Source organism: Drosophila miranda, chromosome 4 (genome assembly GCF_003369915.1).
Source record: "Drosophila miranda strain MSH22 chromosome 4, D.miranda_PacBio2.1, whole genome shotgun sequence".
Classification (NCBI taxonomy): domain Eukaryota; kingdom Metazoa; phylum Arthropoda; class Insecta; order Diptera; family Drosophilidae; genus Drosophila; species Drosophila miranda.
In genome coordinates this window covers 11,682,463-11,696,097 of record NC_046677.1, presented here as the reverse complement: position 1 = coordinate 11,696,097, position 13,635 = coordinate 11,682,463, and the positions used below count along the sequence as shown (strand labels likewise).

Sequence of the window (13,635 nt, the reverse complement as noted above, 5' to 3'; positions counted from 1 at the left end):
TTTGCTTCTGATCGCACGCACAATTTAACAGAGCTCGCTCACGCACAAAACGGTTCTAACCTGCTAATCAAGTTTTAATCTACTTGTTCTTTAGTAATCCTCTTAGTAAAATGGATAAATTGTAATTTATTATTGATATTTTCAGTAACTCTTTTGTATGTTGACAGTATTTCACTGCAAAATATTATATTTGTGTATTTTTGATTAAATATATTGGTTTTCATCACACATCTGCATACAATTTAGTGGGGGTGCGCATGCGCTTATGTGAAAGCATTATAATTTTACTTCGGTTACAACTTTTAACAATCCTGTCAGTATTTTTATGTTTTTTTTTATCTTCTGTTTATAACTTTATACATACTTAGCAAATCTTTTGTATCTTACTTGCGAAGAGCAGAAAACACGTCGCTGTGCGTGCCGGCGAAAAAAGAAAAAGAATGAAGATGCCGGAAATGGACCTGTCAAACGATGTCGGAGGGATAAGTGTTGCAAAACAATAGTACTCGTGATTTTTATCGAATAAATTATTATTATTCTTTATCTGATTCCTTTCTGGCATTAATTTGAATAATTATTCAATTTTATGTGCAGTATTTGTCTTCTGGCCTGGATAGCTTGGTTTTCAGGTTTTCAGATAAATATGTAAACAACACTGTTATCGACACTACGATTGTACACGTATCAAGTATACTCTTGCCTTACTATACAATCAAAAAATATATATTATTATAAGTTTAGTTTTTAGTTGTGTGATCGAATCAATCCTGTTTGTATCAAAATGAGCCGCTTAATGACCAGAAAGCAGAAGCGTGAAAGCGCCGAGCGCGAACGCAGGGAACGCAATCGCATGAAAGAGGTGAAGAGACGCGAGAGGCTGGGCCTCTATGGTAAGGCTACGCAGATAGAATATATCTCTTTAGATCCATTTACCACAATGCCAATGGTCGCCACACTCAGGTCCCTTGAAATATCCGAACAAAAAGGCTGAACCTAAGGGTGTTAAAGAGACCTGCAACTTGTCCGATGGCGAAGAAGAAATGGAGGAGATGCGGGATTTCATTGTCGAGGAAGATGAGGATATTAGCTCCAAATTGGTTTCATCGCACATCCGGACAATCTTTGGCTATGACAAGCGTCGCTTTGCGGACGAGCCGGACATGGACTTGCGTCACATGGAGGCCAACTTTGGTGAAGTGGAGAAAGAGGAGCGCACTAGCATGCGTCTGGGCAGGAAGGAGGACCTGGACGATATGCGCCTGGAACGCGAGCAGAACAAACGCAAAAAAATGAAGATGTCCAAGGGGAAATAGAAACGACTGTATTTTTGGAGCAGATTAAAGAGATATACGTGTCCCTTGCCCTTCATTCGCTCGACGATTTACTTCTTTCCTTCTTGTCCCGTCGCTTCTGCTCCTCCAGTTCCCGAGCATGGGTCCACTTCTCGATCTTTTGCTTGACGTGCTCCTCATGGACTCGTTCTTCCCTTTCCCGCTTGGCCTGCTGGCGACGCAACTCCGCTTCGCTGTGAACAAACAGGTGGCGACACTTGCGACGCAACCAATGCTTCTTCGATTTTGCCTTCTTTTTTGGCGCTAGCCTAGATATGGGACGAAGGGCCTCGTCCGGCTCTACAGCTACTGTCCCTTCTTTGATCTTCACTTGTCCTTGTCCATGTCCATGTCCATGTCCCCGCACATGTTCACTTCTACTACACCTGGCATTGACACATCGATACAGGAAGACAAGTGCAGCAAAGACCAGAAGATACGCCACGACAAGCATCACCTTGTGCCACCAAAGAAAGGAGCGGGGGCCTGTCGGGGCCGAGGATCCTGGACCTGTGGCAGCCACTTCTCTGGCCAGATCACGCTTCAACTTGTGACAATCAATGGCGGTCATGGCTTGTATGTTCTCTTTGTATATGGCCGGTGTTTCGTCCTGCCACCAGGCTGATGAAGCCACTTCCCTGCTGAAGATCTCTCGACATTTGTTGTACACATCATCCATCCATTTCTGGCACTCGGGCAAGTTAATATCAATTCGGCAAATGGGATTCATAGTACTCAATAGAGTTATAGGACTGAGGAGTTTAATAAACTGTATTTTTGAATGAACTAAGAAAACCTGCTGGGTTTATAGAAAGAAAGGACCTGAGACGACTTTAAGGTCTGTATAATATATGTACATACCAGCAACAGCCACCCAATTCGCCACTGTTTCTGGTAGGAAAACTAAGCGTGAGAAAATATCAATAAATCATTCATACCTGGAATTTAACGAAATAATTTCATTTTCTTACAAGAATTCATTGATAATAAGAAACTAGTCTTGATACAAAACTGCGTTGCTCTTGCTCCTTTAGTCTCTGAGAACTAGGCGTCAAAAAAGACAGACGGACAGACAGACATAGCTCAATCGACTCGGCTATTGATGTTGATCAAGAAGTTACATATATACTTAATGGGGTCGGTAACGCTTCCTTCTGGGCGTTACACACATCCTTTTTCCCCACAAATCAAATGTACCCCTGTACTCATTTGGATTATCGGGAATACAAATTCAATTACAATAATATAAATTGTGTTGGTTTTCTGGGTGTTGTTAATGATGATTTCTTATTGTAAATTTCATATATTTTTATAATATTTGAACAAAAAGTGTAATTCGATCATTTCTTTGATTCCTCAAATAAAATAAGTGATTGAGATGATATGTACATACATATATACTCGTACATATAATTGCATCTACTATTAGATAAATATAAATATTAACGATTCTTATAATTACAGTGGACAGTATGCCTTCCCATATAATATTTCAAACAGAAACGGACTCTTCTACCCTTATGACTCTCCACGGTGGCAACCTCGTTCTGGCTTTGGGATCACCTTGGAAACGGTCAACCCAAACAAATGATAGTCGCTTGATTTGTTTCCATTCAAGGAGAGCATTTCGAAAAGTACATTTTAACAGCAAATGAAGTGAAATGAGTGTACAGGACAAACAACAACCCGTCGACCCCAAAACCGAATCCGAGGTAGTGCCACCGCCTCCACCAACAGCCGCAGGAAGACCCCGGCCACCCACTTCGCAACTCTTTTCGGTAACAAAACTAAGCCTGAGAAAATATACATTGATTATACATATTCCTGCATTATAGCGCGGTAATCTGGTAAGCAGTCGGGCAGGCGGTGGGGATAAGACAGCGCTGGCCAGACCATCCACTGCGGTCCGGGCCGTGGGCTATGCGGCCAACAGCAGTGGTTCCGCTGGCCAAAGGTTCGATCAGTTCTTTCTGGAGAAGGCCAAGCAGCAGACACTCTCCTCGGCCAATGCAGCCGTAGATGCAGCCAAGGAAGTCAAGTAGGATGATGCTTTCATATTACATATAGGAGAATCGAATCTAAATTTAACTTGCGTTTCAGTCCCCAGATTAAGTACAAAAATCTAGAGGCAAAGATTGTGAAGCTACTGGAGGCATCCATTGTATTGACCTCACGGAGTGCCAGTGGAGACGTTAATCAGGAGGTAAAGTCTCCTCTGGCAGATGCATTAAACAAGGCCAAAGAAGCCTTCTCCTTGGATCGAACACTGCACCGCTTTCGGGATCAGCAGGGGGAGAATGTGTATCACAACTTTGATTTGACCTATGCTGTAAGTTAAGCTTAACTCTTTTTACTGCCGGTTCCTGTAAATATATCTCTATGTCAGGTCTTTTTCAATCTCGCCGAGCAATACGAGCACAATGATATGCACATCGAGGCCCTCAACACGTACAGCATTATGACAAAGAACAAGATGTTTCCCCATGTCAATCAGCTGAAGCTCAACATGGGTAACATTTACTACAAGATGGGGATCTATCCGAAAGCCATTAAAATGTATCGCATGGCCTTGGATTCGGTGCCCAAGAACCTGAACCAGTTGCGTCTGAAGATCACCGAGAATATTGGCGTACTGTTCGTGCGGATGGGCTCCTATTCGGACGCTGCCTCCAGTTTTGAGTTCATCATGTCTGAGCGGCCGGACATCAAGAGCGGGATCCATTTGCTGCTCTGCTACTATTCCATGGGCGATGTGGAGAAGATAAAGAGTGCATTCCGCAATCTTTGCGATGTCCAGGCCGTCGAGAGTGAAAGCGATCTGGACAGTGAGAATAATATTATCAAGCTGCAACAGCAGGCCGAACAGGCAGGACAAGTCGCAGGTGCACAGGATCTACAAAAATCCACAGATGGTGAGGCCAGTGGTGGTGGTGCCGAAGTGGCCGTAATCGATGCCGAGGGTGGCAGCACCTACGAGAAGGTACAAGAGTCCATCAATACCTCGGCCAAGGCAAAGAATCGTTCTGTTCTGCAGGCCCTCAAAACGGATGAGCTGGCTTTGTACACCAAACAAAAGAGGAATGCCGAGAAGCGTTCCATTACAATGATTGTGGATCTAATATCACCTATAATTGAGGAGAACTACAATGATGGTATGTGTGGATTGTCCCAAGCTGTAATTATATATCAAAACTCATCGATTTTCTAGGCTACAACTGGTGCATTGAGATCATCAAGACATCGAATCTATCCTGGTTGGCCAATGAACTTGAACTAAACAAGGCCTTGGTCTACCTTCGACAGAACGATGTAAATCAGGCCATCGAAACCTTGCAGATGTATGATCGCAAGAGCGAGGGATCCATGACAGCCAGTGCACTGACAAACCTGAGTTTCATTTACATAAGTGTAAGTTGGGGAAGGGTACACCTGTATTGATTCATAATCTAAATAATCTTAACCTTAATACATAGTTGGGCAACCTGGAGATGGCCTCGCATTGTCTGAATCAGCTGCAGGATATCGGAGCTCTGGAGACAAATGCTTTGGCCTTGATTAATGCTGGGATTGTGGATATGCAGAAGCAGAACCTAGGTTCGGCCAGGGATCGCTTCGAGCGAGCCCTGCAGCTGCAACCCACAAACTTTGAGGCCAACTATAATCTAGGCTTGGTGGCGCTCGCTCAGCAGGACTTTCAGCAGGCAGAGGAGCAGTTCGAGCTGCTGAAGGCGCAGCTAATGGTGCCGCACTCGGTGCAGCATAGCCATGTCTACTATCAGCTGGCAAAGCTGCAAGAGCGAAGACTCAGCAATGGCTCTGGTATTGTGGGGAGCGGCTTTAAGCCAACGGCAACCCCTGGAGCACTGCAGGCGTATCTGCAGGTACTGGGTATATCTGCCGCCGACATCGACTCGCGTCTGTTTGAGAAGGTCGGCTCCATGTATGAGCAGATTCAGGACCATCAGGAGGCGAACCAGTACTACAATGAGGCCTACCGCATCAACATGAGCGACATTAGCATTGCCAGCTCCATTGGCTCCTACTACATTAAGTTGCAGGCCACGGAAAAGGCCCTCTACTACTACGAGCGAGCGGTTCTGGCTGATCCTAATGACCCCAACCTCATGCTGCGTATCGCCAGCTGTTTCCGAAACTCCTATCTGCCGCCCAAGCAGTATCTGGGGATGTTCGAGAAGATCTATGCTCGATTTCCGGATAACCTTACCTGCGTGCGGGCTTTGATGCAGGTGACCAAGAGCCTGGGTCTCACTGATCTCCACGAGAGGTATTCCCTGGACTATGCCCGACTCCACAAGCTGCAACAGGAGCGACAGAACGAGCAACGCTACCAGCAGCAGCGTCTATCATCGGCTACTTCAAGCAGTAGTCGAATGAGAAGTAAGGATCTGGCTTATCTTAACCCCTCCACACCTGAAAACTATTTTTCTTTTGTAGCTATCCGACCATCGAATGAGGAACGTTTGCAGGAAAACAGCGATCTCTCTGGTACAATGGCTTACAGACAGAGTTCGGCCACGTTTTCAGGTGATACATTCATTAGAAAAAATATATATACTCTTTTTGATATGTATTTTTGTTGTCAGTTCAACAATTTGATCCTTTGGGTCCGCCAGCAGAGCGTCCACGCACCGGCATGTTTCGTGGCCAACACAGCAGAGATGATTCCGATGATGATGCGGAGATGAATGCCGAAAGCTTGTTGCCCATCTAAATGTCATAGTTTCTTAAAATAAATACATATGTGTATCAAAAGATATTCCAATGTTGGCTTTAAATATTTTTATTACGCTTTCAAGGCCAATAATACATAAATCTGTGTTGTGTTTTGATATTAAGTTCGAAAATTTAAAATGATGTTCTTTCTATTTGGAAAAACTCGACTGCCTTTATAATTACTGACCATAATTATCGACCTTGCATCAGCCAAAAGCGTTGAACCCTTTGTTCGTTTTAACATTTTTGGAGTGTCACACGCTAATTAAATTTACGTGATTTATTGAGTAAAACGTGTGTGTTGTTGGGTGCTTCTATTGTAAGTTTAAAATTTCGGGGGGGGACTTTATAAATGAAAGTGGGTTTTCGATTCGACAGACGGAGGCGGAGAATACCATTTTATGAATACACATTACATGGGAACAGTTATAGACACAGATACACAGAGCTTCTTCAGATTGAATTCTTTTACATTTCCCCCTCATATTCCACTTTTCTATTCCTTTCTCGTTTGAGCGCGTTCTACGATTTAGACAAAAACAAAACAAACTGAACTGAACTTTTCACGAAACAAGAAATTGATCATTCCTCACATTCTCACAGACGGCTTCCAATTATCAAAATCAATCTTAATTTTCTCTCTGAATTCAAACACACCAAACGCTTTCCTATCTCTCTCTTTCTCCCTTTCGATCTCTGCTTCAATCCCATTCCAACCTGCCATATTTGCTGGGGTACTACTTCTCCTTAGAAGCTCATGTAGCCGCGCGAGATGGATCGACGGCGTACGCACAGATACGAGATGAGAACGACCAGAATTAAGGCGGCCAGGGCAATGCCAACAGCAATGGGCACCACATCTGAGGTCTCCGAGCTATCACAATCGTGGACGGTGGAGAATCCGCTGGCATTGGCCCCACGGAAAGCCTCCGCCTGGACATTGCTAACGCTGAGCCATCCAATCTCTGGCTTCAAATCCACGGTCTCGGTCAAGTTAAACTTCTGAGGGCGTGTGCAATGGTAAGACATCTTCTCGGGCGTCTTGAATTCCTCACTGCCGCGATGAATAAGCTGAAGAGTTTGGTTCTCTGCAAATGGAGAATTAAAAAATATGTCTATACAGAAATCAGGACTCCTTACCCTTGGCATCGGGGTAGTCCTCGCTCATAACAAAAAAATGGATTTGGATGCTCGACAATACAGTAGTTGCATTCTTGTTGTCAAACTGCATCACCATCGATTGCACAGAGGTTACCGGTCCCCAGCTCAATTGAATGGATTGAATGGTCTGGCTTTCGCACACACTATCCCCAATGGTGGCATTGGGTGGTATGTTGAACAGACCATGCGCCATCTTTCCATCTTAAAAAATAGAATGAGAAATCTTTAGTAAGGGATCATTCATAGAAAGATTAGGTGCTCACCCTTGGTCTCATAGGTAAAGTTCAGTTGGGCGGCCATGGTGAGCAGAATGCAGGTTGCATTCCATGTGCCCACGCTGGGTGCGGGATATGGTTGTGGGGCATGGGTCGTGGTTGGCACTGGCGCAGGTGTAGTGGTTGTCTTTGGTGGTTCAGTGCTGGTGCTGGTGCTGGTGCTAGTACTGGTCGTCGTTGTCGTCGATGTGGAGCTAGAGCTGGTGCTTGGCTTTACAGTGGTCGTCGAAGTTGTTGGTGCTGCTGTAGTGGTTGTTGTTGTTGTGGAGGTGGAGGTGGAGGTGCTGCTGCTCGATGTCAGCGGCACTTCTGAGGTGGTCTCCGGAGCTTTTTGTGCCTCCTGTAAATTGGCATCCTTCAAACTAATTGAACTTTGTGATTGGACTGTAAGAAATATAAAGGGACAGTTGTTATTAAAGGTCTTTGTCTAGAAAGTATCTTATCAGCATATGCTTTCTGCTTTAATATTTGACTTGGCTTTTGTTTTGCTACAAAAGAGAATGAGGAGAGTGCTATGGATAGGCAGGTACCGGCTTACATCAGTCTGTTGCGCTTTGTTTCAGGTACTTATTATAAAGGGTATCTAGAGTTCATTCAACTGCTGTACCTGAATCTTCATTGTAGACTGAAGTACAGTACTATTACAGTTCCTAGCTTTTGGTCTATGTTTAAGCTAATTCCGGGGACCTACAGAGACCCCCCTGTTGACTATGAGCTGGGATTGCATCTTCTTTGTTTCGCTTCCCCTCAAGCCTTTACTTGGTTGTCACCAAGGTGACTCACTTTCCGCTCGATGAATAATTCATTTGAGCTTTGGAGCAAAAAACTGATAACGAAAGAATCACGATTGCTGGTTGGGGGGGGGGGGGGGGGGGGGGGGGGGGGGGGGGGGGGGGGGGGGGGGGGGGGGGGGGGGGGGGGGGGGGGGTTGGGCAAATGCAAGTAACCCAACAGAGGGAAGCGGACAAATGTGGCCACACATTTACAGCGAATAGAGCGAAAAACTGTTGGATAACTTGATCTACTGTGTAGAACATTTGCTTAGGCTTGAACCGAAATTCCAGGGAATTTTTTCATATATTTTTATACAGTGCTCTTTCTGTTCTGCGGCAACAGATTACTGAAGTTCCCGAATGCAAGTCAACAATTTTATCTATCCCTCACAAACTCGCCCTTTGATCATTCCCTTCGAATCAGCCATGTGTTCTCTGAAAACCAATGGAGTGGCAAGCGTTTTGTAGTTGTTTTGGCATGATTCATCGCTATCTTAATGGAATAATTGTTGTAAAAGGCAGTTTATTTTATTATATTTTAACGCAAATTTGTTCTGTTCTGGTAACTGGCTTTGAACCCTGTGGCACCCCCGTCCATTCTGCGGTTACAGCCGTCCCCCTTTGGGCCCTGTTCTAGTTCAATGCCATTCTGTAATGCAGTCTAGAGAGATGACCTTTAAATGCAAGTTAAGCAAGCAAACAGAGAGACGGAAAGAAGACAGACAGCCTGGCATGGGGCGTGTCGCGGACCCAGACGTGTAATACAGAGAAAAAACGATGGGAAAATAAATCGCTTGTGGTAATAAGATTTATTTCGCAACGGCATGCAAGAAGAGAGTAAAAGCAAAGAATGCATACAATACGAGTGTGGACTAATTGGCGGTGTGTGAGGGCCTATAGCTCGGAAATGTTATGTGGGATATACATAGGTGAGTCCATAGAAAGTAAAATAAAGCAATCTCATGAATCTCCAAGGAAAATGACCGCACAAGTGAAATTAGCTGCCAAGAGAGCTCTTCCAAAAGAGATGGAACTCTATAATACGGTTGAATGGATCCACAACTGGTTCCGCATTGTGTCCGGCTAGTTTTCTTTGGATTATTTTTTGCACAATATGTAAACATATAGGGCACTGCATTTTATTGTAGTTCAAATCTTATCAGCTACACATTCGCCACTCGAGACGCTCGTATTCCGATTTTTCCACAACTATCAAACAGATTTCTGTGTGCCAGCATAAGGCGGCTGATTAAAATGCAAATAAATGACATAGGCATGGCAGATTAGCCGTGGAAGAGCCAGAGAGTTGAGAAATAACAAAAACCACAGGAAATCGGAGACGAGAACCAATTGGTATTAGTGCTATAAGGGAATTACGCGTACCATCTATCGCAAAACGCCCCCTCGTTGGCGGCATAGCAGGGCGTCGAGGAGATAAGGGAAGAACAATGAGGCAAAGTTAAGCAAATAAATAACAATTTGGTTGGTGCTGTGAATCAAATATAATTATATAGTGCACAATAGAGGAGGAGGAGCCGAGAGAAGAAAGAGAACAAGATGAGACGAGAAATTGAATATGCCTGCATCGAAAGAGAGTGGATAGAGAGGGGAGAAAGAGCGGGTGCAATGAAATTGCTTTATCTGGATGATATTTCTCATGTTCCCTCAGACCCTTGAATGCAGGTAGCCGGAGGAGCGGGCAGTGGGGGGAGGATGAAGACAGAGTTGACTGCATTCTCCTTTTTGCCTGCAACGGTACTAAGTCACCATTTTGTGGGGGGAATTTTCCAAAGAACAAACTAAGGTCAGAGGAGCATAGAGGAAAAAGTGACCAAGGGGCAATCGCAGATAGATCTAGATAATTCTATTTACACTAAAACACACACGGTACGACACTTTTGTTGCAGTGTAAATCGCTGAATTATATTCCAGTGTTGCTTGTTTTTAACTCTTTCACAGATAAAAGCTACAACAAACACACAATCAGCGGGTTACGTGCGCGAACAAGCGAGACAGCAAAACCAAAAATATATAAATAATTCGCGATGAATAAGCAAATTGAACAAAGGCTTCCAGTGCGACGCAGTTTACTGGTGAGTGGGGTTTCTACGGGGCCGATGGGTTCGGGTTCAAGTAGTTTTTTTTGCACTCACCTGCGCTGCTCAGCAATAGCAATGTTGTGCCTAGCAGCACTAATTTGTGGGCAAACATATTGCAACTTGTCGAGTCTGTTCTATCTGTCTAATGGTAAGTTTTCGCTTTAGTAGCTCTGCTCTGCTCTTCTTTTTTTTTTGTCTGGCACACTAGTTGTTGTTCTTTAGTTTTTTTCGTTGACACTCAGTGTGACCGCGGACTTTTCGATAAGATATACCGTCCGACCCTCAGAAATATACTGAAACATACCGTCTTACTTTAAAAATATACCGTAAATATACTGACGAGCTCAAGTTCCATTTTACATATTCTTCAATTTTGATATTCCGTCGAATATTAATAGCTATATAGAACATTTAGCCATGCCCACATAATTTTAACCGATTAATGAATCACTTTTCTACTTAACTGGCTTATTCTAAATACTTGCTTTTATTGCATTTTGCGTAAAAAAGGTTTTAGCGAAAAAGGTCAAACAAATGAAACGAAATAAAAACGTAAGAGAAAAATTGTTCCAATTGCTCAATATCTTTATTCCGTTGAATAATGCTGCCTAACTAAAACCCTTAGTCCTGCCCACATAATTTTATCTGATTAATAAATCATTTTTCTATTTAACTGGTGTGTTCTTAATACTTGCTTTTATTGCATTTTGCGTAAAAAAAGGTTTTAGCAAAAAACATCAAAACAAAAATAGAGAAAGAGGATAGTCGTTCATATTGATCAATTTAGAGATTCCGTTGAATAGTTCTGGCTAACCGAAACCCTTAGTTCTGCCCCCATAATTTTAGGCCATTGATGAAACAATTCTCTATTTAACTGGCTAGTTTTTAATACATGCTTTTATTGTATTTTGACTAAAACAAGGTTTAAACAAAATAGTTCAACCTAGCCTGGGATGACAAACATTTTCTCAATTCTATAATTTGCTTTTTCCTAGGGTATGAAAATTAGTGTTGCCGGTAATCATTGTTGTCAACCGGTTATTCACCAATAAATACTAGTTTATTATCTTCCGTCGATTATTCCTAGCTATATTGATCTCTCAGTTTTGCCCAGATAATTTTATATGATTGATGAATCAATTTTAATCACGATTAATTACTTTTAAGTACTTGCATGTTTTTTGTTTTGACGAAAACACGGTTTCAACAAAAATGTTCAATTGACGATTTTCATTGGCCGAGAGCAAAAATCGCGTCGATCCGTTTTAACCGGTTCGTAGTTTGGCGGTATATTTAAAAAAATTAAGTTTATATGGTAAGTTTATATGTTATATGCGGTGTATATCAAGTACATATTTAAACTATCTTATCAGTACCAATAGTAAGTTAAAGTAGTAAAATAGTAAGTAATAGTTAATAGTTAATGTGCCCAAAATGCTGAATAGCATGATGGCAAGAAACGGGCGCGACAAAATGTCCTGATCTGTCGTGCTAATATTCCCTAATTCATATATATTCGTATATTCGTATATTCACCCTAAGTAGTAATTTAAGTACATAATTTAAAAGTATGGAATGACTCAACCGGGCCATAACCGATTCAAAAATAACGACCAATTCCAATATATAGCCATGCCCTCATAATTTTATACACTAATCGTTGACACTCGTCCAGTTAACTTTACATGGTAACTAATCGCAGTACACTTTTGCTACTTATTTACTGCACTGTCATGTAATTAGCAAAGGCGACACCTGAAGAGGAAATGTGTACGTTTCAAAAATTGTTGTCCGTTTTTTTTCATATAAGCCTCATGTAAGCGTCAGAGTGATGGCAAGCAATCAGAAATTCGATGCTCAACACGAATTAGTATTTGGGACTGGGACATGGTTCTAAATGGCACTTCTACACGATTTTTACATTGGTGCATTGGACAAGAGGGTGAGTTAATAACGCGTCTTAAAATATACTGGAAAATCTTAGAAAATACTATGAAAAGTATAAGCATTTGCGTTCTTTCTTCTTTTTTTTCTCCTGCTATCCCGCTCACTCGATTACAATAAGTTCGATAGCTTGTGGCACTAAATACCGAATATACATAAAATACTGTTGGCAGCAGCTGTGTTCAAATGCAGAATTCATGTAAACACTACAGATAGGCTCCCAAGGGGTATCCAAAAAAAAGGGGTCAGCTTCCCCCCTTCGGAATGCTTATAAGTAAAAAAAGTGTTTATATAATTTACGTTACATTTTTTTTTTTTTGTTAATCCGTTTTTTTAACAACTTGCATGCAGAAACTATAATATTAAATTAAATATTTGTTGCCCAACTATAAAGAAACAAACTTTGGTAGTTGATAATGGTTGTAGATTTGGGGAAATGTCTACAGGGCAGATGAATTGATATTTTGGGTGATTAAAAAATTTGTTAATGTGTGGAGGCTGGTTTTCCTTAATTCTACAACAATTGCCGATCAAAAGATGTTTAATTACCACTCAGAAATGCAGCATGACCAGTTGTTGTTGTACAGGTTTCGAACAATGATATGGTTCGTTGCGAAAACTTTTGTGGCATTTGTCTTGCCCTAAAACACCCATACCATCGATTACTGTTTTGTTCCTGATTGAAATAAATATATATTTATGATTCTTCAGATATTTAACCAATGACCATTGGGTCTTAATCAGCCTAAAAGTGACCTAGGCTAGGAACCTTAATAGCAGCCCTCGGGTAACTGGAGCCCGAAAACTCTATATTTTTCAAGTTTTAAGCTTAATGTAGTCGGAAGTGACTTAATAGTAAATCAGAAATTTGAAACACCATTATTACAACGATGGAAATCAGGACGTTTTTGGTACATATGTATATGTACATAGTTAATGTATTATTTAATGATATCTATAGAATCCAATTAGGTAGCTCAAAGCGTTTCTGAATCCATTTTTATATCTGCTTTTATCCAACTGATATTAAACAATTTTGTTTGTTCGATGCAAACGCTGAAATTTCTGCACGGAATTGAACATGAGATATGCAGAAATATCTTATATGGATTTGATTTCCGCTTACAAAGAGAACGAATGCTTTCCAAAATTCAATTGACACAGTAGCTGTAGTACGGTCATTCAATACGTTGAGAAGAGTGTAGATCTGGCTATGAACTACGACTGATCATGAATCAGTGATAGTGAGAGGAATATAGTGCTCTGAAACTGTGTCCAAAACTTTCACCAAAAACAAGCTATTTTCCTACTCAAAATA

The 13,635-nt window shown here is 41.9% G+C and overlaps 4 protein-coding genes and 1 long non-coding RNA gene across 5 annotated transcripts in view; 3 read left to right on the top strand and 2 right to left on the bottom strand.

Moving 5' to 3' along the window:
• Nucleotides 1-704: 704 nt before the first annotated feature.
• LOC108161465 (protein SPT2 homolog) lies at nt 705-1,368 on the top strand. The gene is made up of 2 exons (XM_017295729.2): nt 705-890; nt 961-1,368. Exons 1-2 carry the CDS (start codon nt 782-784, stop codon nt 1,311-1,313), a joined length of 462 nt encoding a protein of 153 aa, XP_017151218.1. The 5' UTR covers nt 705-781; the 3' UTR covers nt 1,314-1,368.
• On the bottom strand, nt 1,299-2,127 carry LOC108161464. Its single transcript, XM_017295728.2, has one exon. It carries the CDS (start codon nt 2,059-2,061, stop codon nt 1,366-1,368), a length of 696 nt encoding a protein of 231 aa, XP_017151217.1. The 5' UTR covers nt 2,062-2,127; the 3' UTR covers nt 1,299-1,365.
• Nucleotides 2,128-2,767: 640 nt separating this feature from the next.
• On the top strand, nt 2,768-6,605 carry LOC108163122 (intraflagellar transport protein 88 homolog). The gene is made up of 8 exons (XM_017298228.2): nt 2,768-3,109; nt 3,167-3,369; nt 3,432-3,660; nt 3,718-4,483; nt 4,540-4,739; nt 4,805-5,729; nt 5,787-5,876; nt 5,936-6,605. Exons 1-8 carry the CDS (start codon nt 2,993-2,995, stop codon nt 6,061-6,063), a joined length of 2,658 nt encoding a protein of 885 aa, XP_017153717.1. The 5' UTR covers nt 2,768-2,992; the 3' UTR covers nt 6,064-6,605.
• LOC108163124 (lysosome-associated membrane glycoprotein 1) lies at nt 6,331-10,594 on the bottom strand. Its single transcript, XM_017298231.2, has 4 exons — nt 10,428-10,594; nt 7,490-7,885; nt 7,206-7,427; nt 6,331-7,153 (listed from the first exon to the last, which is right to left on the bottom strand). Exons 1-4 carry the CDS (start codon nt 10,483-10,485, stop codon nt 6,813-6,815), a joined length of 1,017 nt encoding a protein of 338 aa, XP_017153720.1. The 5' UTR covers nt 10,486-10,594; the 3' UTR covers nt 6,331-6,812.
• LOC117188659 overlaps nt 9,821-13,635 on the top strand; it is a 22,477-nt gene continuing 18,662 nt past the window's right edge. Inside the window, exons 1-2 of the long non-coding RNA XR_004472782.1 lie at nt 9,821-10,161; nt 10,234-10,367. This is a non-coding gene — a long non-coding RNA (uncharacterized LOC117188659). The remainder of the gene's footprint in view (nt 10,162-10,233; nt 10,368-13,635) is intronic.